Source organism: Talpa occidentalis, unplaced genomic scaffold, assembly GCF_014898055.3.
Source record: "Talpa occidentalis isolate TD23 unplaced genomic scaffold, MPIMG_talOcc4v2.1 talOcc4.9, whole genome shotgun sequence".
NCBI lineage: Eukaryota > Metazoa > Chordata > Mammalia > Eulipotyphla > Talpidae > Talpa > Talpa occidentalis.
The window spans coordinates 109,450,160-109,473,418 of record NW_023605305.1 but is presented as its reverse complement, the minus strand read 5'-3'; the positions used below and the strand labels follow the sequence as shown (position 1 = coordinate 109,473,418).

General features: G+C 39.4%; 1 protein-coding gene across 1 annotated transcript in view; it reads left to right on the top strand.

Moving 5' to 3' along the window:
- The window catches only part of PTPN22 (protein tyrosine phosphatase non-receptor type 22), a 43,625-nt gene that overhangs the window by 1,645 nt on the left and 18,721 nt on the right, over positions 1-23,259 (top strand). The window contains exons 3-11 of the mRNA XM_037498608.2: positions 13,802-13,910; positions 14,144-14,220; positions 14,334-14,429; positions 14,857-14,895; positions 16,300-16,371; positions 16,486-16,545; positions 17,068-17,210; positions 17,874-17,940; positions 20,282-20,359. Coding sequence (XP_037354505.1) covers positions 13,802-13,910; positions 14,144-14,220; positions 14,334-14,429; positions 14,857-14,895; positions 16,300-16,371; positions 16,486-16,545; positions 17,068-17,210; positions 17,874-17,940; positions 20,282-20,359 — 741 coding nt within the window. The remainder of the gene's footprint in view (positions 1-13,801; positions 13,911-14,143; positions 14,221-14,333; positions 14,430-14,856; positions 14,896-16,299; positions 16,372-16,485; positions 16,546-17,067; positions 17,211-17,873; positions 17,941-20,281; positions 20,360-23,259) is intronic.

Below are 23,259 nucleotides of genomic sequence, written 5' to 3'. Positions count from 1 at the left end.
TTTTCTTTTTTTTTTTCCCTAAGAAAAAAATTAAAATAAATTTTTGCAATAATGGGGTTCCCTTAGCCTTCTCTTGCTTGGAGAAGAGGAATAGCAAGAATGGGGAGTAGAGACAAGCAAGGGACATGAAATACAAGAACAGAGCAGCCTGGGGTCACCCAGTTCTGATTGCTCCATGGTTCCAGGTGCAGGGGCTCTGGGTAGGCCCTGCTCACACTACACCCTGGCACCCGTGACACAGGCTGTCTGAGCGTGCCATCCGATATTTTGGAACACTCCCATCCGGAGTTTCAGACCTCTAAAAACTTCAGACCTTAGCCCTTCATCTGTGACGAAGTGTGAAAAGCAAGAGAATTGAAGCAGAAAACCTGAAATTAAATCATGACTGTTGAGCAAGTTATCAACTATTTGGCATGTTCCTTGATCTCCTGCAGTGTCTGTCTCCTAATATCTACAATGGGAGTAGTAAGTCCTACCCTTCTGTTCTCATGGGATCACTGCGATGATTCACTCTCAATAATAATACCAATCAAATGTGATATTTAATAATAGTTATTGAGTACCTACTATAGTCCACACTTGGTTCTAGGCTCTGAGGTTACAGCAGTGAACAAAGTGAGAATGTCTCCCCTATGTGACTAACATTCTGGGACCAGATAGTAGATGTGCAAACACTGAAAAGCCTTGCGTGATTCATGTTATTATTGATGATTACATGTTATGGCCGAAACCCTAATGTCAGCTTAACTGGGATAATAGTTAATAAACATGTTTCTATACCACTGGCCCAGAAGCCTGAGCTCTGGATGGGTGAAGTTATTACCAGGGAGGTGAGAAGGCCCAGGGTCCATGTGTCTTTTTAGCTACGTGCCTGTCCCCGGACAATAACTCCTGGGCCACATGTGTCCCATGCATGGAGTGAACCAAGGGGCCAGTCTCAGCCTCTCTTTTATTTTGGTTGTTTAAAAAAAAAAATGTAGATGCCATCACTAATATTTTGCCTTTTCTTAGCTCAGTCATTATCTATAGTAATTCTAGCAGCACCTGACCTTCTGTTTTCTCTGTGGCTGGCCTTGCCACATTGGCAATCAATTTTCCATTCAATACCCAATTGATATTTTAAAAATAAAAATCTGGTCTCCTTCCCTACTCCCAGACCCCATTTGAAAACCTGTTATGGTTTGTAATTTGTTTTTCAGCTATTTAAAATTGTGAACATAATACACACGGGGAAGGTGGGGGGATGTGTGAGGTTAAAGTTGAAAAGCAGCCACGAGGAATAGACCATGTCAGATCCGGGACGGGCGCTGTTCCCTCCAGCATTTTCCAGCCCCCCACACCACCCCCAGCCATCCTGCCCAAGGAACACTCATTATCCTGATTTTTATATTAATCACTTCCTTGCTTTTTTAGCTGCTGATTTTTAGGACCTTGTTCTTGGGTGGTGATTAAGTGGAACCTCACTGTTCACTGACTCATGTCCTCCAGCGGAAAAATGGTCTTGACCTGACCCCCACCCAAAGTTTCAAGTGAGACACCAGAAAGTGTAGTTCTGGGTGAGTTGAGGTAGTGGTGAGAGGGGCTGGGGCGCCTGCTTAGCCCAGGTAACTACTGAGGTTTGCATGGAGGGCTCTCCACCCCACGTGCCACATTCCACATTCCACCTTAACCCTTATCCTCCCAGGATTTGATGTTCCTGGTTTGGACAACTGGGTCCATCTATTTCCAGACAGACGCTCTGCATCCAGCCCTGTGCCGGTCATGCCTCCGAGTTCAGTCCCCACCTCCCCCTTGGCTGGTACCTGGGGGCAGGGGCAGTTGTCCTGCTGTGGCAGGGGAGCCCAGGGGTGCTGCTCGGGTCTTCTCCTGTGCCAACATCCTTTCTGAAGTTGAAACCATCACTGTCCACTCCTGCAAGATGTCATGCCTTCATTCTCTGTCTTGAGCGCTTGCTATGTATGAAACATCATGCTAGTGTGGGCGATACTCCACCCTCTGGTGGAGCTAATCTTCTGAGACATTAGAGGATGTCTCCAAGGGGCAGATATGAAACAACTAATTACTCTATTGAATATTTAATCATAATTGTGATAGTCTTGGGCAGAAGTCAAGGAAGTGTCATATTCTCTTATTTATCACTCAAAAAAAAAAAAAAAGCTAAAACAAAAAACCTGCAGGAGGTATCTAAGACCTTTGACTTGGAGGAAGCCGAAGCTCTGGGAGGTTAGTAACTGGCTTATGTTCACTGAGTTGTGCAGCCATCCACATGAAATTTAACCAGGATCTATTATTATTTCAGAGTCTGCAAAATTAATCTTTATGCAATAGTACCTTGCTTCAGCCACTAACTGTGAGCCCTTCAAATAGCCTAGTGTGAGGGTAAGTCCCCAGTTAGGACAGTTTCTATACAGCAGAAACAATAGCGTGCAACTACTCTACTGGAAATTTCTTAAAGTTATAGTTTTTCAAAGCTATACCTTATTGTTCTTGTTCTTATAAAACATCATTACTATAAATGAAAACAAATTCACTATACTACCAACACCTCAATAAGTACAGTTTTTTGTCTGCAGAAATTCCAGTTCTTGTCCATGTATGCAATACCTTTTAGATTATTATAGCAGAGATGCAATTTCATATTTTCATTTACCATTACACCAAAATTATACATTATCTTGATTAAAATCTGTGTTAATGGCTTTGGATGGTTCGTACTTCTATGCCTCTTATAGCAACTTTTCAAGTACTTTTGTGTCAACTCATTTAATCCATTGAGGCAGGTACTATTATTATTCTATTTCATAGATAAGGGAACTGAGACACAGAAAGGTTAGTTGACTAACCTTTAGCACCCCATAATAAGTGGTGGAACTGAACTTTGATTTTCAGGCCATCTTAACCATCTGTACTTGTAACAACATTGAAGTCATATAAATCTGGGTTTGAATTTAGGTTCTGCTTATTATTCATCCTGTCACCTTGAACAAAGTCTCTAAACAATGGCAACAAATAATATTTCACTTTGCCGTATTGCATTGTTTATATATGTATGTGCATGTGCATGTGTGTATATACATATATATATATATATAAAGCCTGACATATAGTAAGCACCCAAATAATTTAATAACCTCTTTGTTGTTGGATATGTAGATTATTTCTAATTTTTCATGATAACACTACAATAAGTGTTTGTCCATGTGTTTTTTTCCCTTCTTTTGGGTTATATCCTGAGACTAGATCCCCAAAAGTGTTGTTACTGGGTCAAAGAATAATAGCTCTAGTTGGTAAGGTACTGCCAAATGTATTTCCAAAAATGTTTTTCTAATGGCAATATCTGAACTATCTGAACTTAGCATCTTGTTACCACCTGTCAGTCTTAATTTAATAATTATAAAAGGTAATAATCGATACATTTTTGACTGTTTACCAAATACTACGCAATTTAAGTGGCTTGTCATAGATGGTCTTACTCACTACAATTCCAAGAAGAAAATATCTTTATTTTACCCAAGAAATGGATCCTGTACTATATCATAACATCTTTTATTTTTTCTCATTTATTTAAAATAGTACTTTGTGATATTAATTTTATTTCTGAGCCTGAAAAATTTCCATGATTATTTTCAACCTGCATTTCCTCACATACATTTTCTGTTCATCTACCTTCTACAATAGCTTCCCCAAAGAGCTGTGTGCCGGGCTCGCCGCTAAAGCTCTTCACAAACAGAACCCCATCTCCTTGCAGTTGCCAAGGCCTTCCAGTCTTCCTCTGCCACAGACTTTTCCACACATGCTGTTTCCTCTGCCTTGAATATATTCCCTCAGAGTCCTCTTTTCCTAGTCAAAACTTCTCAGTTCTTTGGACCTCAATTTGTTGGTGACTCTCCAGAGACCCTCCCCGACCTCCCTGAACAATCAAATTTCCTATTTTAAGTTCTCCTCTGTCATTTTTTTTAAGATTTATTTTATTTATTTATGCATACAAGAGCTGGGGTACAGGCCAGAGATGCAGGGGGGTGAGAGGATTCACCAGAGACAGAGTGGGGAGCAGAACAGGTGGATCTACTGAAACACACTGCTGAGGGGAGCAGCAGGCAAGACAGGAGTGGTCTGCTGCACCATATGGGTAGCTCCCTGGCCAAAGATCGAACACATGCTACAGTGACTGGTAATAGCTTGATAGCACTGAGACTTTAAACCTTGCACCACAAGGGAGGCCCCTGGTCATTTTTTTTTTAGATTATTTTATTTTACTTTATTTTTATGTAGAAGAACTGGGGTATAGGCCAGAGGTGTGGGGGTGAGAGGATTCACCAGAGGCAGAAGGGGGAGCAGAACAGGCAGATTGACTGAAATACACTGCTGAGGGGAGCAGCAGGCAAGACAGGAGAGGTCTGCTGTGCCATGTGGGTCAGCTCCCTGGCCGGTGATCGAACTTAGTCCATAGTGGTGATAGTGCTGAGACTTAACCCCTAGGCCACCAGGGAGGCCCTACTCTGTCATTTTTTTTTTAATTTTGTCTCCCCTCTCCCCTGCTGTATCTTCATAAGGTATTCATAGCACTTATGATAGTTCCCATACGACATTTACTTGTGTGATTATTTGATTCATTTCTGCTTTCCCACAAAAGGAAGGCTTATATTGAGTTCTGCTTATCTTGGCATCCTCAGCCACTGGCAGCGTTTGGCATGTAGTAAACATGAGGAACAGAAGAATTTACCTAAGGTCATGCAGGTCCCAGGTGGTGCAACTTGAACTTGAAATAAAGCCTCTTTCCCTTCTCTTTCCCACTCCATGGCTTCTAATTCATCCATTGTTCTCAGCACTTTAAACTTAAAAAAAAAAATTGTGTACTACAACATATACACAAAAAGTGCTTTAAACACACACATACAATTTAGCAATTAGTAATAAAGCAGGCACCACGTAAGCAACACTCAAATCAAAATTAGAATAGTGCCCTAGAAATCCTTTGGGTGTCCTTTTGAATCACAACTTCCCCTAAACCCCACCAGACTATAGCTAAACACTTCCCTGAGATTATTCTTTCTTTGTATGTCTGAGTAGCTTCAAGACACACACACATAAATATACATATACATATATATGTATATGCACACACACACATACACACACATACACACACACACACGTGATCTATATCACTAAACTACCAGAATTAATTTTACCTGTTTTTAAATTCTACATAAGTGATTTCTTTTTTTGTCTTCCTTCTCTCCCTCTGCATTATGATTATAAAATCCATCCATTCTGTTGCCTGTAGCTAGATCTTAATTTTTTCTAGTCACCTCTGTGAGTTTTGTCAAGGTTCAGCACATGTGATAGCTATTGTGGCCACAGTGCACACTGAGTGAGGTCAACCCTTGGGGTCCCATCTATTTTGGATCACCACATCCAGGCTCTTGACTTTAACTTTGCTGGTCTGAAAATTTAATTTTTTCAGTAGGCTCAGAGTTGGTCAGGAGCAGGCAAATGCATAAGAAATTCACCAGGAAAAAAAAAATTGCCAATTTATTTTTCAGGGAGAAAAATCCCTACCAGACAAGGTAGAAGTTACATTGAGGGCCTCCCTGGTGGCACAGCGGTTGAGTGCTGGCTTGTGAAGGTGCCCACAGCCTCTGCAGTGCCTGTTCAATCCCCGGCCACTGGGCGAGGGTCCCACATGGTGCACAGACCTCTCCTGCCGCGCCTGCTGCTCCCCTCAGCAGTGTACTTCATCAGTCTGCCTGCTCTGCTCCCTGCTCTGGCTCTGGTGAATTCTCTCACCCTCCTGCACTTCTGACTGTACCCCAGTGCTTGCATAAATAAATAAATAAATAAATAAATAAATAAATATTAAAAAAATAAATAAAATCCTTCAAAAAAAAAAAAGAAGTTACATTAAAGGCAAGCATGTTCTCTAGTTTGGAGAATGAGGAACTTGCTATTGTCAGAAAGTTGCTTGATGAATAGGGTGATTTCAGGGCCTCCATTGTCATGGTGTGAGGCCTTCATCTGCTGGGGTGAACCCTCAGGGTTTGGCCACCACTGATCTGGACAGTGCTGGGACACATTAACAAGTGTCGTTCATTGTTCTTTCCATCCCCCAAGTGTAAGGAAGGCCATCCTCTTCCATTAGTGGATTGTCTATCAGGTAGATTGCAATTTGCAAAGAAATAGATATCCATTCTGGCCAATTACAGCAACTGACTGTGCTTTCATGATATAGATATATATATTTCAGTCATTATATTAAATAAGGGTTTAGGCTTGCTTAGATAGTAAACTCTGGCCATTTTGCTGCGTGTCTTTATTCTTAAAATTCTTTAGATATACTTTCTCTTTTCTACATCGGAGGTAGTTCAGCATCTTCATTTAGGAAGTGTGCGTGTAAGTATGAATTGTGTGTAAAAAGAGCCTTGTATCAGGTAATGTGCTGAATATGCAAATATAGCCTAAATGTCAGGTAATGTGCTGAATATGCAAATATGAGCTCCTTGGTTGTCTGCGTATTTATATAAAAACTGGGAATGCAGAAATATGAAAACAGCTTCACATATTTGATTATAATGTATCTTCTAAAATGTTTTAGAGTTAAGAAATTGCAGATAGAAGTACAATTTACAAAAATACCTGTAACACCACTTTACCTATTTGTATGGACCCATATTTAAAACACTATAATCCTAGTGTTGGACAGATTTCAGAAATATGCAGTCTTATGCATTGTTATTGTAACTTTATACCATTTCTGATATATATTTGGTAATATGGATCAAAAAGCTTTAAAATAGGTTTGACCACCCAAGATATCTTCTGAAGGAAATTGTGAAAGATATTTATATAGATTTTGACTACCTATTGTAGTATTGTTTAGAAAGATTGGCTGCAACTTACATTTAAAATAATAGAAAGGGATATGTTAAGTGACTTATATTATACCTTATGCAATGGGATAATCTGCCACCATTAAAAATAAGATAGAAGAGGGGCCTCCCTACTGCCACCGGGGTTAAAGTCTCAGCGCTATAAAGCTGTGGCCAGCCACTACGGCATGAGTTCAATCCCCTGCCAGGGAGCTGACCCACATGGCGCAGCAGACCTCCCCTGTCTCTCCCGTTGCTTCCCTTAGCAGTATACTTTGGTCGATCTGCCTGTTCTGCCTCCATTTTGTCTCTGGTGACTTCTCTCACCCCCACGCCTCTGGTCTGGACCCCAATTCTTGTATGCATAAATAAATAAAATAAATCTTTTAAAAATAATAAAATATAGAAGAAAATGAATTGATAAGCTAAAAAGAGCAATTTATAATCTGAAAAAGTATGAATCTATACCCCTACACCATATACATTGTAAACTGTTACCTCAATTAAAAGTAACATAATGAAGAAATTAAATAAATTAAAAAAAATTTTAAAGTGTAAGTTATAAAATCCTATATACAGTGTGACCCCATCTTTATCACACTCATATATAAAAGATGAAAAGGTAACATTATAAAATACTAAGAATAATAATCTCTGGGTAGTGGGATTGTAGGTGATTTTTGTCATCTTATTTTGCTTCTCTGTATCCTAAATTTTCTCCAATGAATATGCATTATTTTTTATTTTTTAAAAAAATCTACATTTGAAATATTCCTTTAGTGTCATTGGATTCCATTTAAATAATACAAAGCAAAAAAGGGTGAAGTTTGTTTCTTGGGGATGAGGTATTTTTGTAAAAAAAGCAAATACTGTGTTTCTGAAATTCAAAGACACATTTATTAAATAGGAAGGATTCAATAAACCCTGATAGAAAGGAAATATTCAGTTCTGAAGGTGAGGGTCTAATATTGGTTTATAATACACTAGAAATAACATTGGTACTGAAGTAACTTCTGGAGACTTATCCATACACAGTCCAGGGAAGATCTGGATATATTTTTCTGTAGAAAGATCTAGTTATATCCTAGTTCTATATATTTTTTAAAGATTTATTTATATATGCATACAAGAACTGGGGTATAGGCCAGAGGTATGGGGGGTGAGAGGATTCACCAGAGACAGAGGCAGGAGCAGAACAGGCAGATCTACTGAAATACACTGCTGAGGGGAGCAGTGGGCAAGACAGGTCTAGCGGGCAAGACAGGTCTGGGTAGCTCCCTGGCAGGGGATCGAACTCTTGCTGCAGTGACTGTGGATAGCTTCATAGTGCTGAGACTCTACCCCTTGCACCACCAGGGAGGCCCCTTAGTGGAAGGCCCCTTAGTTCTATATTTATTTATAGTTAACGATACTAACCAAGCATCCTGAACACAAGAGCCCTGCACAGCAGGTGGACAAACGTCAGTTCAATTGAAATTATTCATTAATATGAGTCAGTTTCTCACTTGAACATATTTATCAGCATTTCCTGACTTTTGTTACATTAAGATGCAATTGTTTGCAACTATCACTAGAATAAACATATCCCATTCTCTTTAAAGCTAATTCTCCCAACTCTATCTCCCCACTTTCACTAGACACTATCCAGTTCCATGTTTCCAATTATTTGAATGACATTTGTAACACATTTCTTGTCATTTCCTCACATTTTATGTATCTGAAGTTGAATCTCTTGGTTTATTAGCAGTCGCTTCCCCACCTACACACTTATGTGACTACTGGACTACAACGAAGCTGTGTAAGTTTGCCTGGATAGTAGGAGATGATGATGTATTTACTCAGGGCCAGTTCAGTCTTGTCCCCCAATATTAAGAGTAGTTGCTCTTGTTGACTGGATTTGCAGGCCAGAGCTTATAATTCTGTTTCTTTGCATTCATGCTTTCTCCATCCTGGTGGAGGTTTGAAATTCACCTGACCTGCCACTTTAAGGTATTGAGCTACCTTGAGACACTCTGGAGACAGCCCATCTTGATGTTCCTCTCCCCCCTAAGATGGAGGACCCGTATTTGATTTTCCTACTCCACAATGTGACTTACGCTTGTCTTCTGTGTTACAGTAATACCATCCTCCAGTGCAAAGATGTTGTCTTGAGCTTTCCTTTTGTTCTCTTTCGAGAGGGACCTTAGCTCATTGATTAGTTTAATGGGTCATCACACAACATCAATTTGTTCATTTCATTATAAGATTGATGAGAATAAAACAATTCAAAGTTGAAGGAAATGATGTTATGCAAGGACCTGCCTTCTTTATAAGTTATTTCCCTTAAAGTTGCAGCTTCCAAGAACCTATCTAAGACCGTAAATTTAGGATTTACTGTAATTCCTTTACTAGTCAATGAGAAGAACTTACAAATGACTCAACCCTGAGGACCTCAGTTCTGTTTTCCTTCCCAGAAACGAAAAGGGTAGTAGAGACTAAGGACCTTATGAGCTTACGAATGGCTCAACAGGTCACATGGAATCTGATTTCTCATACATTCCAACCTCTCAAGACACAAGAGGGATGCTGGCCTCTGGTCTTTATTCTGTCAGTCACTCTTCTGATTTTTCCTGTTGCTGCCACCTCCAGGGAACTCAGATCTCCCACCCTGTGGTTGGCAGAGAAATACTTTCCCCTTGGACCTACATTTTCTTCCCCAACTTCAACCCACATCGGTGGCCCTGCCTTGTTCTTTTATTGTTCTTTTATACTATTCTGCTTCCCACTTTCAGAGTTTCGCCTTTTCTGGTGGAGCTTGTTAGTTCATCTGCCCTAAATCTGCTCTGTTTTGTTCTCTGGTGGGGGGTTTAAACCTGGAGGGCCTAGCAGAGAGAGAAAGGGAGTAAAAGCAGGAGGCTAGCACAGTGATCTGACCTCAAGGTGAGGTATCTGCCTCCTCCTGTTACGGCCATCACTGAAGGGCCAGCAGCCAAAATGACGTTCAGTCCTTCTGCGCCTTCTGTAAGCACTGTCAAGGCATTTTGGCACACCTTCCCACATTTGCAGAAAGATTACATCTTCCCCTCTTCCCAGAGCTGAGCTAAAATGACAATACTCCATCCATACCCATTCTCAAGGATGATGAAGTCAGGTTGTACGAGGACACTACAAAAGGCAGCAAATTGGCAAGGCAATGCAGGCTTACAGGAAGACACATGTCATCTCCACCAGCTGAGTGCAGCGGGAGATGGCACACCCAGCCAGGTGGGCATTCACCCAGACAAGCGGTCATCACTGGCTAAACTTGGACCAAGACCACAAAAAAATCCCAGCACACAAAGCCAAATCTCACCTAGGAGGAAAAGAAAAGGGAAAATACAATGAAGAAATAATTGAGCAGGCATAAAGGAATTTTATATACAACTTTCATTAAAAACTGTGAAAGTGAAAAAGGAAAGGCAAGGTATCTAAAAATTAAAAAAAAAGCTTTTATCCTTCCCAAATTAACACCCTTATAGGCCTTTCCTAAGTGATGTTTTGCTAATAGCCTCTCCTTTTGTCATCCAGCCAGATGAGTCTAGATGAGGAATGGCATAGGAAAAAAAGCTGTTTTGTTTCATTGTTGAAGGTGGCAGTCAAGGCCACTAAACAGGTATGTGACGCATACACACAACCTTTATCTGTGACATTTCACCTAATAACTGAGGCTATCTTACCAAGAGTAAGTTTTCTATAGCATTCTCCCCGGAAAAGGAGCAGCAAAGCAAAACGAACAAATAAAAACAGAGTAATGGGGAGTACGTTCTAGGATCAGTTCTAGAGAAGTCTAAAAGGAATGGTTCTGGAATTTAAAAACTTTTCAGCAACTGAGGAATCAACAGCAACCTGAAAATGATTATTCTGAAGGTATGTAAGAGCAAGAGAGCTAAAAAGTAGGAATAACTTGAATGGAATTATTTCATAGTCTCTCATGTGTCGTGCGATGCCCTAAGTTCAGTTCCCCAACTAGCCCACTTGTGTCTATCTTGGTGTAAAAATAAGCTGTGCAATTATCAGGTTTGCATCTTTTCTGCTAAATCCAATCCTGAAAGTGCATACAAATTCAACATGGTAAAAAGCTAAGTTTTAAGAGCTCGCCAGACACCTGCTTTTCGTGGGTTTGATCTAATTGTGTCTGATCTAATTCTAGGAGAAAAAAGGGTCATAAGAACACTCAGTGCTGGCATTTGTGGGCTAGTCATTACACAAGAGTGGCTGTTCCATTTGTCATATTTAGTTGGAAAAAATTTACATTCTTATACAATGAGTTATAACAACTATGATTGATTTGGTATTTGGTGTGAATTTAGTTAGATTTTAGCTCTTTGATAATTCTCTGTATTATGAATTCCCAGCTAACATACATCTTATGACCTCAACTGTTTCCCTCTCCTTGTAGACTCACTCACTCACCAAATATCCTCATTAATTGTGAAAACTGACAATAGATTTGGATGTAATCAATTTCTATTCTCTCCTACCTCATTTTTTTTCTCCCTCATCATGCCTTTATTTCAGCTCTCACTTCATTACCCATTTTCTTTTTGAGACCTAGTTACATGTTCTTAAGTAAGTATCTACAGATAGACAGAGATCCTAATTATGTGAAAATATTATATGAAATATAAGCAACTAATAATAATATAATCCTCTTTTCTTTTGTGTTGCCAGCCACTTGAGAAAAGTTCTTTCTCTTTTTTTGATTTATTTTTATAAGTTTAATCCAAGATACCATAATCATGACTGAGAAATGCAAAAGCAGCATTGGGTACAGATATACGAGGAAGAAGTCATAATTTTAAAGAATTTTCAATGACGTCCATTTGTACAAGCTTGAATGAACCTGGAAGTCATCTTTAGAAGCCTCAACTTTTAGGGCAATGGAAAATTAAGGTCCAACTAAGAATGAGAAAACTCTTAAGCACATGGCTAAGGAGTTTGGATTTTTTCTAGGGAATCCACTGAAGTTGTTTTGCGTATGAGATAAAGCAAAAACTGCATTTTGGTAAGATTAATTGGGCAGAGTTATGCCCGATGGATTTGAATAGAAAAAGAAAGTGTGGGGCCTCCCTGGTGGCGCAAGGGTTAAGGACAGCGCTTTCAAGCTATCTCCAGCCACTGCAGCATGCCCCAGCAGACCAGGGAGAAACCCACATGGTGCAGCAGACCTCTCCTGTTCCACCTGCTGCTCCCCTTAGCAGTGTATTTCAGTGGATCTGCCTGTTCTGCTCCCCACTCTGTCTGGTGAATCCTCTTACCCCCTGCTTCTCTGGCCTGTACCCCAGTTCTTGTATGCACAAATATATAAATCTTTAAAAAGAAAAAGAAAGTGTGAAGATGAGTTAAGAAGTAACTGTGACAGCTCAAGCTGTAAGGGAGGGAATTAAGGTTTTTGTAACTGGCATAGGAAGGAAGGTGGATGCAAGGTTTTGCCTGGGAAGAAACTTGATCTTGCTGACTGAATTGGAGGTAGAAATTGTGGGAAGGTGGGAACCAAAAGTTATTCCATTTCCAGAGTTTGGGTGCGTGGGATAAAGATAATGCCATCATCAATGACAGTGGGACAATAATAACTTTGGTTTTAAATGTCCTGAGTTTGCAGCTATAGTAAGGTATCCAAGTGGAAACGTCTGGGATATATGATCAGGAATTCAGGATTGTAATTTAGTAATTGAGTCTCAGTTTATAAACTTGAGTTATCCAATAGGAGTTGGAATTAAAATTCAATTTGAATCAGTTAAAAACCACTGGGTATAATTTCAATAAGAGTATATGCTATCTCCCAGCAAATGCATATAGTGAGAGAAGAGCAGAGTGTTGAAGATTTTACTTTGGAAATTGGGGGTAATTCACAATTAGAACATAGAAATGAACAGCCAGCCAGAGCCACACTATTTTCAGAGCGAGAAGTGGGAAAGAGAAGTCAGAGAAGAAAGGAGAAAACCAAGGTAACAGACTAATAAAGGTCAAGGGAAGAGGAAATGTCCAGAAGGAAGTTAAAGAGAATGAATACTAAATAGATGCTGAGAAATCTGACCGACAGGAAGTAATTAATGCTCTTTGTGTGACAAAATCACCATTACATAGTGGGCAAATAATGGAAATTATTTTCTGTAGTTCAATCCAACAAATACTTATTGGACACCAAAGATGTTTTTTTTCCCCTTAGCTTTCTCCAATTAAGTAGGGCCACAAAGGTCACAGCTATTCAATGTGGTTTCTTTGAATCAGAGGAGGAAGTTAAATATAATTTGGGATAAAATGGATTCCTAAGAAGCTGCTAAAGAGGAAATACCATTTCTCTGTTCTGAAATTTGGGTCTATGGGATAACTGGGAAATGAGAATAATTTTAATGATTATCCCACTATTTTGAGGAACCTTATGCTTGCTTCCCGCCTGATCCAGATTGTATTCTATCAGCAGAAAATGCTACTACTTGAGATTATTGTTTGATTGAGATATTGGCTTGAAGTTTAGGTCATATTTAAAATGATAGCTTTTGAAATCTTGACATTTTGTTAGATATAGAGAAGTTTTATTCAGCTAACGAAAGTTCCATTTCTACTTAAAATAACCCTACAAAGAAAGTGAATTAAACTTTTAATATCTGACCATTTGGGTGGAGAATGGGGTATGTGCTGATTTGTTTTCAGAAGATACTGGTTTTTTAAATATTCACCAGTTTCATCTCTAAGTTTTAGCTATTTGTGGCTCAGCTAATTTCACTTCTCTAAATGTCACCCAATTCTGATGTCCTTCTCCTCTGAGGCTCTGTCCTGAGGGAGGCCAATCTCGGGGGTTACTGGAAGGGCAGAAATGGAATGTGGGGGTAGTGGAGAATTAGCTCTGCAGATACTTCTTCCCTCTTTTTTTTTTTTAGAAAGATTTAATTATTCTTGAAATTTTATTACAGAAACTGAAAAGACAATCCACCAAGTACAAAGTAGATAAAACCTACCCTACAACTGTTGCTGAGAGACCCAAGAATATCAAGAAAAACAGATATAAGGATATCTTGCCCTGTAAGTTTCTTCCTATAAACTTGAACCTTCTTCCAAGTTCAATCTCATGCCTTTCTCTTTTTATCCTTTGCTTGCTGTTCCTAATCTTGGTTTTGACAAATTAGTTTGTGCTATTTATGATTCAAAAGAACACTCACTCATCAGATGCGAACATCACTATTTGTAGTTTGCCAGACCTTGCTCACAGTCAACCCTCTGACGACACCCTCTTAATTATGTCTTTTATAATCTAGATGATCACAGCCGAGTAGAGCTGTCCCTAATACTCTCTGACGAGGACTCCAACTACATCAATGCCAACTTCATTAAGGTACACTCCTTATTCTGTATTTCTCTAAGAGGTTCTTTTAAAAGAGGGGAAAACAATAGACAAGAAGAGGATATTATTTGTAGTCACCCCGTGTGATTTTTGTTCCCCTTTAGGGAGTTTATGGACCCAAAGCTTATATTGCCTCCCAGGGACCTTTGGCTACAACTGTCCTGGACTTCTGGAGGATGATTTGGGAATATAGTGTCCTGGTAAGTGTGGAATTGCTTTTGTTACTCAATTCTCTAGTTTTAAAGAAGGTGGGAGTAGAGTGTGAGGGTGTGTGACTGAGACTTCCTATGTATTAAAATCGGTGCTTTTTTTGGTCAGTCTTTAAAACTTCAGTGTTCTGACACCTTTTAGTCAAAAGTATCATGTCATTCTTGTTCAAGGAAATGGAAATTTTCATCTTGACAAGTTCATTTGTTAACAAGAATTTACTGATTTGAATAGAGAAAAGGGAAGTGAGGACAGAATAGAAGGAAGGGTAGGAACAACCTTTAATAATTTATCAGGATTCCTTTTAGTAAAAAAGAAAAAAAAAAACAAAAGCAAGAAGCATAGTCCACCCTGACCCAAGCCCTTCCGATTAGCTGCTCTAACTACTGTGTGTCCTTGTTTCTCTGTTGCATCCCCCAGATCATTGTGATGGCATGCATGGAGTTTGAGATGGGGAAGGTGAGTTGCCTTTTAGCTTACCTAAAAATAAGGGAAAGAAGGAAAAGAAGGTAGAAACTAGACAGCAAAAATGTACTTAAATGTACCTACAAAAAAATTATTCTTATTTTTCTAGTTTTCAGTTTGGGAATACCAGCTGTCTCTCAGGGATTTTTTTTTTAACCCCTAATTGCCCTTCTGGTTCATTTTCCTAGTAGATTCCATGTTTTAAAGTAAAATTAAGGAATTTTTAAAAAATCACTATTTATTTTTCCATTTTTAAAAGTCAGACATTATTAATGCTGGTCAGAGTGCTGACCTGGGCTTTCAATGACCGCCTCAGCCACGCATGTCTCCTGAGCTCCTGCAGTGCGGCCCGGTGTGGCTGCTGAGCTTAGTTATTTTATTCTGTTTTAATGAATTTAAATGCAAAAACTGATATACAATTCAGTTCCTGGAAAATGTTATTTATATATTTGGAACAACTTGGGTATCTTGTTTTCAACTGTACATTTTATGAAATCTAAATGTAAATGACATATTTCCAATAAAAAGTGAGCATACTAATTGAGATGTACTGTAAATATAAAATACATAGCAGATTTTGAAGCTGTAGTTTGAAAATATCAAATAGCTAATGACTTATCTTGATAACATGTAGAATTTTTTTTTGACATTTAAGGGCCAAGTAAGATAATTTTACCTTTTTTCATTTTTGAATGCATTTATGAGAAAATTAAAAATTAGGGGCCTTCCTTGTAGCCTCCAGGTTAAGTCTCAGCACTATAAACACTATGGCCTGAGTTTGGTCCCCGGCCAGGGAGCTAATCCACAGATGATGCAGCAGACCTCTCCTGTCTTGCCTTCTGCTCCCCTGCAGTGTATTTAAGTAAATCTGCCTGTTCTGCTCCCCAATTTGTCTCTGGTGAATCCTTTCACTCTACCCTCACACCTGCACCTCTGGCCTACATCCCAGTGCTTCTACACAAAAATAAAAAAAAAATTAAAAATTAGATAGGCAGCTCATATTACAGTCTTAAACAGCAATCCCACCTGTCTCCATTTTAAGTTGACACAATTCCAGTTAAAACAAGGGGGCTTAATGTTTCTGTTAGCTCATACAGCAGACATGATTTCTATTGATCCTTCTGAAATACTGAAAATGCCAAAAGTCTCTGTTTCTACTTTTTCAGGCCTCTAGGAAGTCATTAACTTATATATCCTTAAAGTGTTTGCTTTTCCATCCTTGGGGAGTCTCTGATGGGAAATCTTGATGTTGGACTAAGTCCATGGGGATTGGAAGTTCCTAATGTAAGATGAAGCATGCAGAGCTGACTTTGCTTCTGAATGAGGAAGTGGCTCTTGCCACCTCAAAGAAACTAGAATAAATGGAGGGAAATCATTATATTCTGCTTTGTGCCACAGAAAAAGTGTGAGCGCTACTGGGCTGAGCTAGGAGAGACGGAACTACAAGTGGGTCCTTTCTCCATAATCTGTGTAAGTATCATCTCCGTTCCCATTAGGCTGAGCAAACACTTCAGGGTCTACTTGACAGAGAAAAATCTTGTAATATTAGCCATTGAAATAGCTAATGTTTAATCTATTTCTTAGGAATCTGAAAAAAGAAAATCCGATTACATAATCAGGACTCTCAAAGCCAAGTTCAAAAATGTAAGTACAGAACAGGTGAGATAAACTCCAAAGCCTACATAGATCAGGAAGGTAACTACAAATGTGACTCGGGCTGGACCTAACGAATTGGGGAAAGAGCAGTCTTAATGTTCAGAATAAAAGCCTCGTATACAAAAGAGACAATCTATTCAATGCCATGGCACACGTATAAAATGATAATAGGCGTAGGGTGAATAGAGATTGCACAGTGAATAGGGGTCAGTTTGAGAGCCGAGGCTGCCCATTCTCTAAAGCAAAGGGTCTTGAGGTAGCAGCATGCCTGTTTCCCAGCTCTGGGGTGGACTGTCTGCCTACTGCCCTCATCTTGTGAGTGGACCAATAGTAAGTGACCTGAAATCACATTTAATTGTTCTCAGAAGGCACCAGAAGTCTATAAGAAAGAAAGCAGCATAAATTGCAGACATGCTATAGATTCTACTTCGTAAGTCAGAGTAAACTTATGGTAGAATGAGGGGGAGTCCTATCCCCGAACTCACCTTTTGTCCTGGCTATTCTTTATAGGAGACTCGAACCATCTACCAGTTTCATTACAAGAACTGGCCGGACCACGATGTGCCGTCCTCCATCGACCCTATTCTTGAGCTCATCTGGGATATGCGTTGCTACCAAGAGGACGACAGTGTCCCTGTGTGCATTCACTGCAGGTGGGATGCTGTGGCGTGAGCCTGTGCCCACAACACCCCAGGGTCACAGTATGGCCATGACGGGAAGACTCGCTGTTGGAACTGAAGGTGGTTGGAGCACACGGGGTGCACATTGCTGATCCTGGCCTCACCTTTTCCCTTTGATCAGGAAGGAATGAAGTTCCTTTGCTTTTTTCCCTGTTAGATATCTGTACATATATTTAATTTTAATTTGGGGGTTGCATTTTTGCTCTTCTGAATGTGCCCACGTTCTACTCATCCTCCACCAAACCCATGCCAATACCCCTCTCTGCCAGCAATGAAGTTTAGAAATGAGGTTGATGGGAAACAAAAGGTGAATCACAGAAACAGACTATAATAAGTTCAACCTGAGCATTAAATTAATGTTACTTATTAAATAATTTATTAAATTATCAAATTAATATTTTTTTCTGAAAAGTGACTTGTGAGCAGTGTAGCTCTAGAGACTCTGTGAGAAGTTCCCTCTGATCTCTCCTGAGGTTCATTGTACCACGTGGCAATTGGCAAGGGTGTTCTGGGAACTGGTAGGTTTAGAAAGTTTCATTGTTTCCAGCTTTCTTCTGCAAATCTGCTGTTGCAATAGCACAGCTGCAAAACTCCGCTGTCTGCAGTTACACATGCTCCTGTGGTCTTTCATTTCAGTGCCGGCTGTGGAAGGACGGGTGTTATCTGTGCTATTGACTATGCGTGGATGTTACTAAAAGATGGGGTGAGTTTCTCTCCACAGGTCCTTTCCATTTACTTACCCTGCGGCCATCAGACTTAGGAATTGTTGGTTCTTCAAAACGTCTGCCTCCATAATTCATCATTTCTAGAACATTTTCTTGTAGACCTACTTTGTCAGGGGGTTAAATTAGTCATTAAGTTGATGGTTCTCAAATTGAGTTTCCCAGCCAAAGAGCATCAGCATTGCCTGAGGATATTTTAGAAATGCAGAGTTCAGACCCAACACAGGTGGACTAAGGCAGCAACTCTGGGGGCGTGAGCCAGCAAGGTTGGCAGGTAGTTTGAGAGCCACTGCCCTAAATTCTATAATGACCCTTTCTCCAAGTTGCTTTTGTAAATGGCTCAAGTTGCAATTAAACTTTATGTTCCCATCTATAAATCATTTTTGTTTTTCAAAGGAACAATAATCACATTTTTTATTTGTCCATTTCTTTTTTTTAAAGATTTATTTATTTATGCACACAAGAACTGGGGTACAGTCCAGAGGTATGGGGGGTGAGAGGATTCACCAGAGACAGAGTGGGAAACAGAACAGGCAGATTGACCAAAATACACTGCTGAGGGGAGCAGTGGGCGAGTCAGGAGAGGTTTGCTGTGCCATGTGGGTTGCTCCCTGGTGGGGGAACTTATGTTGCAGAGTTATGCTGCAGAACTTATGAAGCGGACAGCTTCATAGGTTGTATCTTAATCCTTGCGCCACTAGGGAGGCCCTATTTGTCCATTTCTATGTTGTCTTCCTCCATGACAACCTTGGTCTGAGATTCTGCCATAGTCCCTAACAAAACTACTGCAATCAGCCATTTTACAGTTTCCCCGCTCTGTCAGTTTCACAGAGGTCTACTCATTCCCCTGGTTTCTTGTCATCAACCTTAGATAGGTTGATCTGGCGTCAGCACGAAGGATTTCCACCAACAAGATATACACAGCACATCACAGCTGGTTGCAAGCACACAAAGATCAATTGGGAACTTGCTTAAGGCTTTGGTGGTTTTTCAGAATTCACATGCTGGGTAGGCATTCTGGGGGGCAGTCTTCAGTGCCTCTGGCCCCACATGCTGCACCCCAAGTCCAGCAGCAGTAATGCCTTTCTTGCCCATGGCAGTGGGTTGCAGATAGAGCCAAATCTTGAATGCACCCAAACTTCTGTCTCTGCTACTCTGTGACAGCAAGGAAAGAGATAAATCATTTTCATTTTTATTATTAAATCTATTTTCTTACATCATTGTTAATTTTTGTACAGTATTTGATTTCTCTCCTCAGATGTAGTCCGATGTGGTTCTCCCACCACCATAGCATATGTGAACAATCACCATAGTTTCTTATGCTCTTCCCTCCCCTTGCTTTTTTTTTTTTTAAAGATTTATTTATTTATGCATACAAGAGCTGGTATACAGGCCAGAGGTCTGGGAGGTGAGAAGATTCACCAGAGACAGAGTGGGGAGCAGAACAGGCAGACTGACTGAAATACGCTGCTGAGGGGAGCAGCCGGCGAGACAGGAGAGGTCTGCTGCACCATGTGGGTTGCTCCCTGGCGGACCAGGGATCGAACTCATGCTGTAGAGGCTGTGGACTGCCTCACAGTGCGGTGCTTAACCCCTTGCACCACCAGGGTTCCCTCCCCTGTTTTGACCCCTTTCCTTCCCCCTGCCCTGCTGGATGCCTCAGATCTATGATCAGCTTGCAAGTTTTATCTCTTTCCTAACCTTTTGTTCATTTTCTCTATATTCCACATAGAAGTGAAAGTATCTGATGTTATCTTTTTCCTTCTGACTTTTTTTTGCTTATAATAATCCCTTCCAGCGCCATCCTTGTTGCTGCAAATGGCATGGGTTTATCTTTTTTGATAGCTGAGTAGTATTCCATTGTGTATACATACCACATCTTTTTAATCCATTCATCTGTTTTGGGGCTTTTGGGTTGTTTTCATATCTTAGCTATTGTAAATAGCTAAATCATTTTTAATAGGCTTGTACAAAATGGAAAGTTTAAAAATGTGGGTTTTAGACCTATATACCAACTTTTATTTCATAAAACCCTTATACATTCTCATCTACTGAGACTTTTCCCTCATTTTATCTTTAACTTCAAACATTTGATCAATCATTCCATGGGAAATCATTCTGCAGAGTTTCTTCAATCTTTTCTGGGTGGAAAACCATGCCCTAAAATGATGATACAAGTGATAAGAAACCACATTTGTTTAACAACACATTCTTTTTCTGATATTATTGCATGTCGGGAGAACAACTATCATGGGAGCGGCAATAATTTATTAACAAAGACAGGGTTAAAGGAATAAGATAATTCTTCTTTCTTTTTGATAGATAATTCCGGAGAACTTCAATGTTTTTAATTTGATCCAGGAAATGCGAACACAGAGGCCTTCATTTGTTCAAACACAGGTGAGAACTATGACCAGTTGACCATAATGTGGATCTTACTCCATTTCTCTGTTTAATACCAAGGCATCCAAAAACAACTACCACACCACAGCTTAGCTCTCACGCCAATATGCTATTAAGTGCATTAATCCAATTTCCCTCTAACTCTAAATGTACCAATATTTTCCCTGTATCCTTTGCCTTGGGTCAAATTTCCTTCATTCCTTATTTTACTGTCTCTTCAGAAAAAGTATAAGAAATCAATAAAATATTTCTTACTTAAAAAGGATGTTGAGAAAACTCAATAGGCTGTTTGACTTATTAAAAAGAAATAGAAGGATCAGGTCAACTTGAAATTTTTAGTAGTAAATTCATTTCTAATTGACCATTAGAGAGTTGCAATATCTATTCCAGGAGGTGGTAACAGAGTCTGGAGGATGCATTCTGTATACTCATTTTAGGAAATACTGAAAAACAAAATCAATCATAATCCTATAACCAAGAGGTCTCTTTCCTGGTCCTTACTGTATGCATATATAAAAAATTGTAATTATAATAATTCTGTATGTATGATTATATATTGTAACCCATTCCAGGTTGCTAATACTTATTTACTTGCTAAGAATGCTTTTTTTTCTGCCTTCTCTTCTTTCCAGCTCAAGTTCTACCTCCCATGTAAAACATTCCCAGCTCAAATCTCTCATTGTCATTAATATTAATTTTACCCATATTTCTACACCAATAATTTAACTCACATTTTAAAATGGTCTCTATCTTTAAGATAGTGTTTGGCTTCCACTCATTCATTCATCAAACATTTATTGATATTTACTATACAAAAGACACTTTTGTATAATTAGTTACTTTTTCAAGATCCTAGCATGTTTAAAGCACTTGGAAATGAACTTGCACATAGATTCAGAGTAAAACAATTGACAGTGGCAGTTCAGATATTTTCATCTCAGATTTGTGAGTTAAAGGGAAAAAATGAAGAGCTATTATAGAATAAGCATTTTGTTTGGCCCACACAGGTTTTCCACTAATAGCTAGTGGAAAAATACAACTTTTTTTTCATGTATTCACTGTAGGTGTTTTCTATATTCAGCCTATGAGGGGGAAAGTTTGTGTGAAATGAGGGCATTGACTGGTTTAGTGTTTTCAGACTTAACGAAGGCTGATCCATGCAATGTCTAAAGACGCCAAGAAATGTACAATCTAGTTGTATAGTAATCAGTTGTAAAGCTGAGTCAATAAAGAGAACCACACCCCATTTCAGAAAAACTTCACTTCAGGCCTACTTTTAAGAGTTGGAATATAGCTAAAACAATTTTAAGTTAGCCTTCACATTTTGACATTATTAATGACTACCTACCAGTTGTAGCTTTTTCTGACACTGTTTTAACCACGAAATAGCACTGTCACTAGCTGACTACTTCCTGTCTGATTTTCTTTGTTCTAAAAAAACTCAAGAGTGACTACCTCGATGAAAAACAAAGAAATTAATTTTAAAAAGTCAATTCGGGGCCTCCCCAGTGGTGCAGTGGGTTGAGCGCCTCGCTCTGAAGCTGTCCGCAGCCTTGGCAGTGCCGGTTCGATTCCCGGCCGGCCAGCAAGAATCCCACATGGCGCAGCAGACCTCTCCTGCCTTGCCCGCTGCTCTCCTCAGCAGTGCTTTCGGTTCGTCTGCCTGTTCTGCTCCCCACTCTGTCTCTCACCCTCCCACGACTCTGGCCTGTACCCTAGCTCTTGTATAACTAAAAATAAATCTTAAAAAAAAAAAAAATTAAAAAAGAAGTCAATTCGTAAATGAAAAAAAAAATTCAAGAGTGCACTAACCCTGCCTGTGTTGGGTGATATAGACTTTGCATTATTCTCCTACTAAAATTACTTTTGGAAAAAGTTGGATTTATTTGTATAAGATTGTGTAAAATGTCAGGGAAAACCCATTAAACAGGTCCATTTAGGTGAAAGTCAAAATAAAGTAGTAAAATCCCATAAAACTTGTAATTATAGATGTCTAATTTATGGTGAAATCCTTTTAGAATTACAAATTTCCAGACTCTATTCAACAGTTACTTTACTTTCTTTTTAAATTTTTTTTTTTTCTGATTTGGAGGTGACATTGGCTGACATCACTGTATAAGAATCAGAGGAATAAGTTCATACCTGATACCTCAGATGTACATCACCACACTCCTCCCACCCCTGCCCCACTACCCATATTTGGCCCTTTATACCATGGCCCCTTCCCATTTAGCTCTTATATCCACCTTCACCATCTAACAGCCTCGGTTCTGCAGTGATTTCTAAGCAGTGTACCTTTTTTTTGATATCTTTGCCAGGGAATAATTTCAGCCTCTTGATCTAAGTACACTAAACCAAGAGGCAAAGATTCATGTTCTAACCAATGTCCTGCAAAAATCACTTCTGTATAACCTTGGACAAGTCTGTAAACAGGATAATAACCTACTTGCTAGATCAACTGTGAGGGTCAAATGAAATAATAAATATCAAAGCTAGCTATCTACCCACGAACCACAACCTCTCTGATTTTTTCCAGAAAAGATGAAGGTGACTTACAAAAAAAAATGCATTCAGGATGAAATAAAATTTCTAAAATGTTAGCAAAGAAAAGAGAACTCAAGAGGTGGTAGAAGGGGGTAGATAAGAAAGTGGGGTTAGAACACAGAAACAGTAGGCCTCGGGGGTCCTTGTACATAGCTAGGTAGGTCAAATATTTGGCTGTTTCTGGTAGCCTAAAAGCGCTTTGAAATCTGAAGTGGTTTATGCAAACAGAAGACACCGTCATTAAGCTATTGTTATTGGTATTTTCAGGTCTGCTATACTAAGGGTTTGGTTGGTGTTACTATTCCCAAAATCTGGCTTTGTAATTCACCAAACTTTCTCTTTGTTTTCATTTG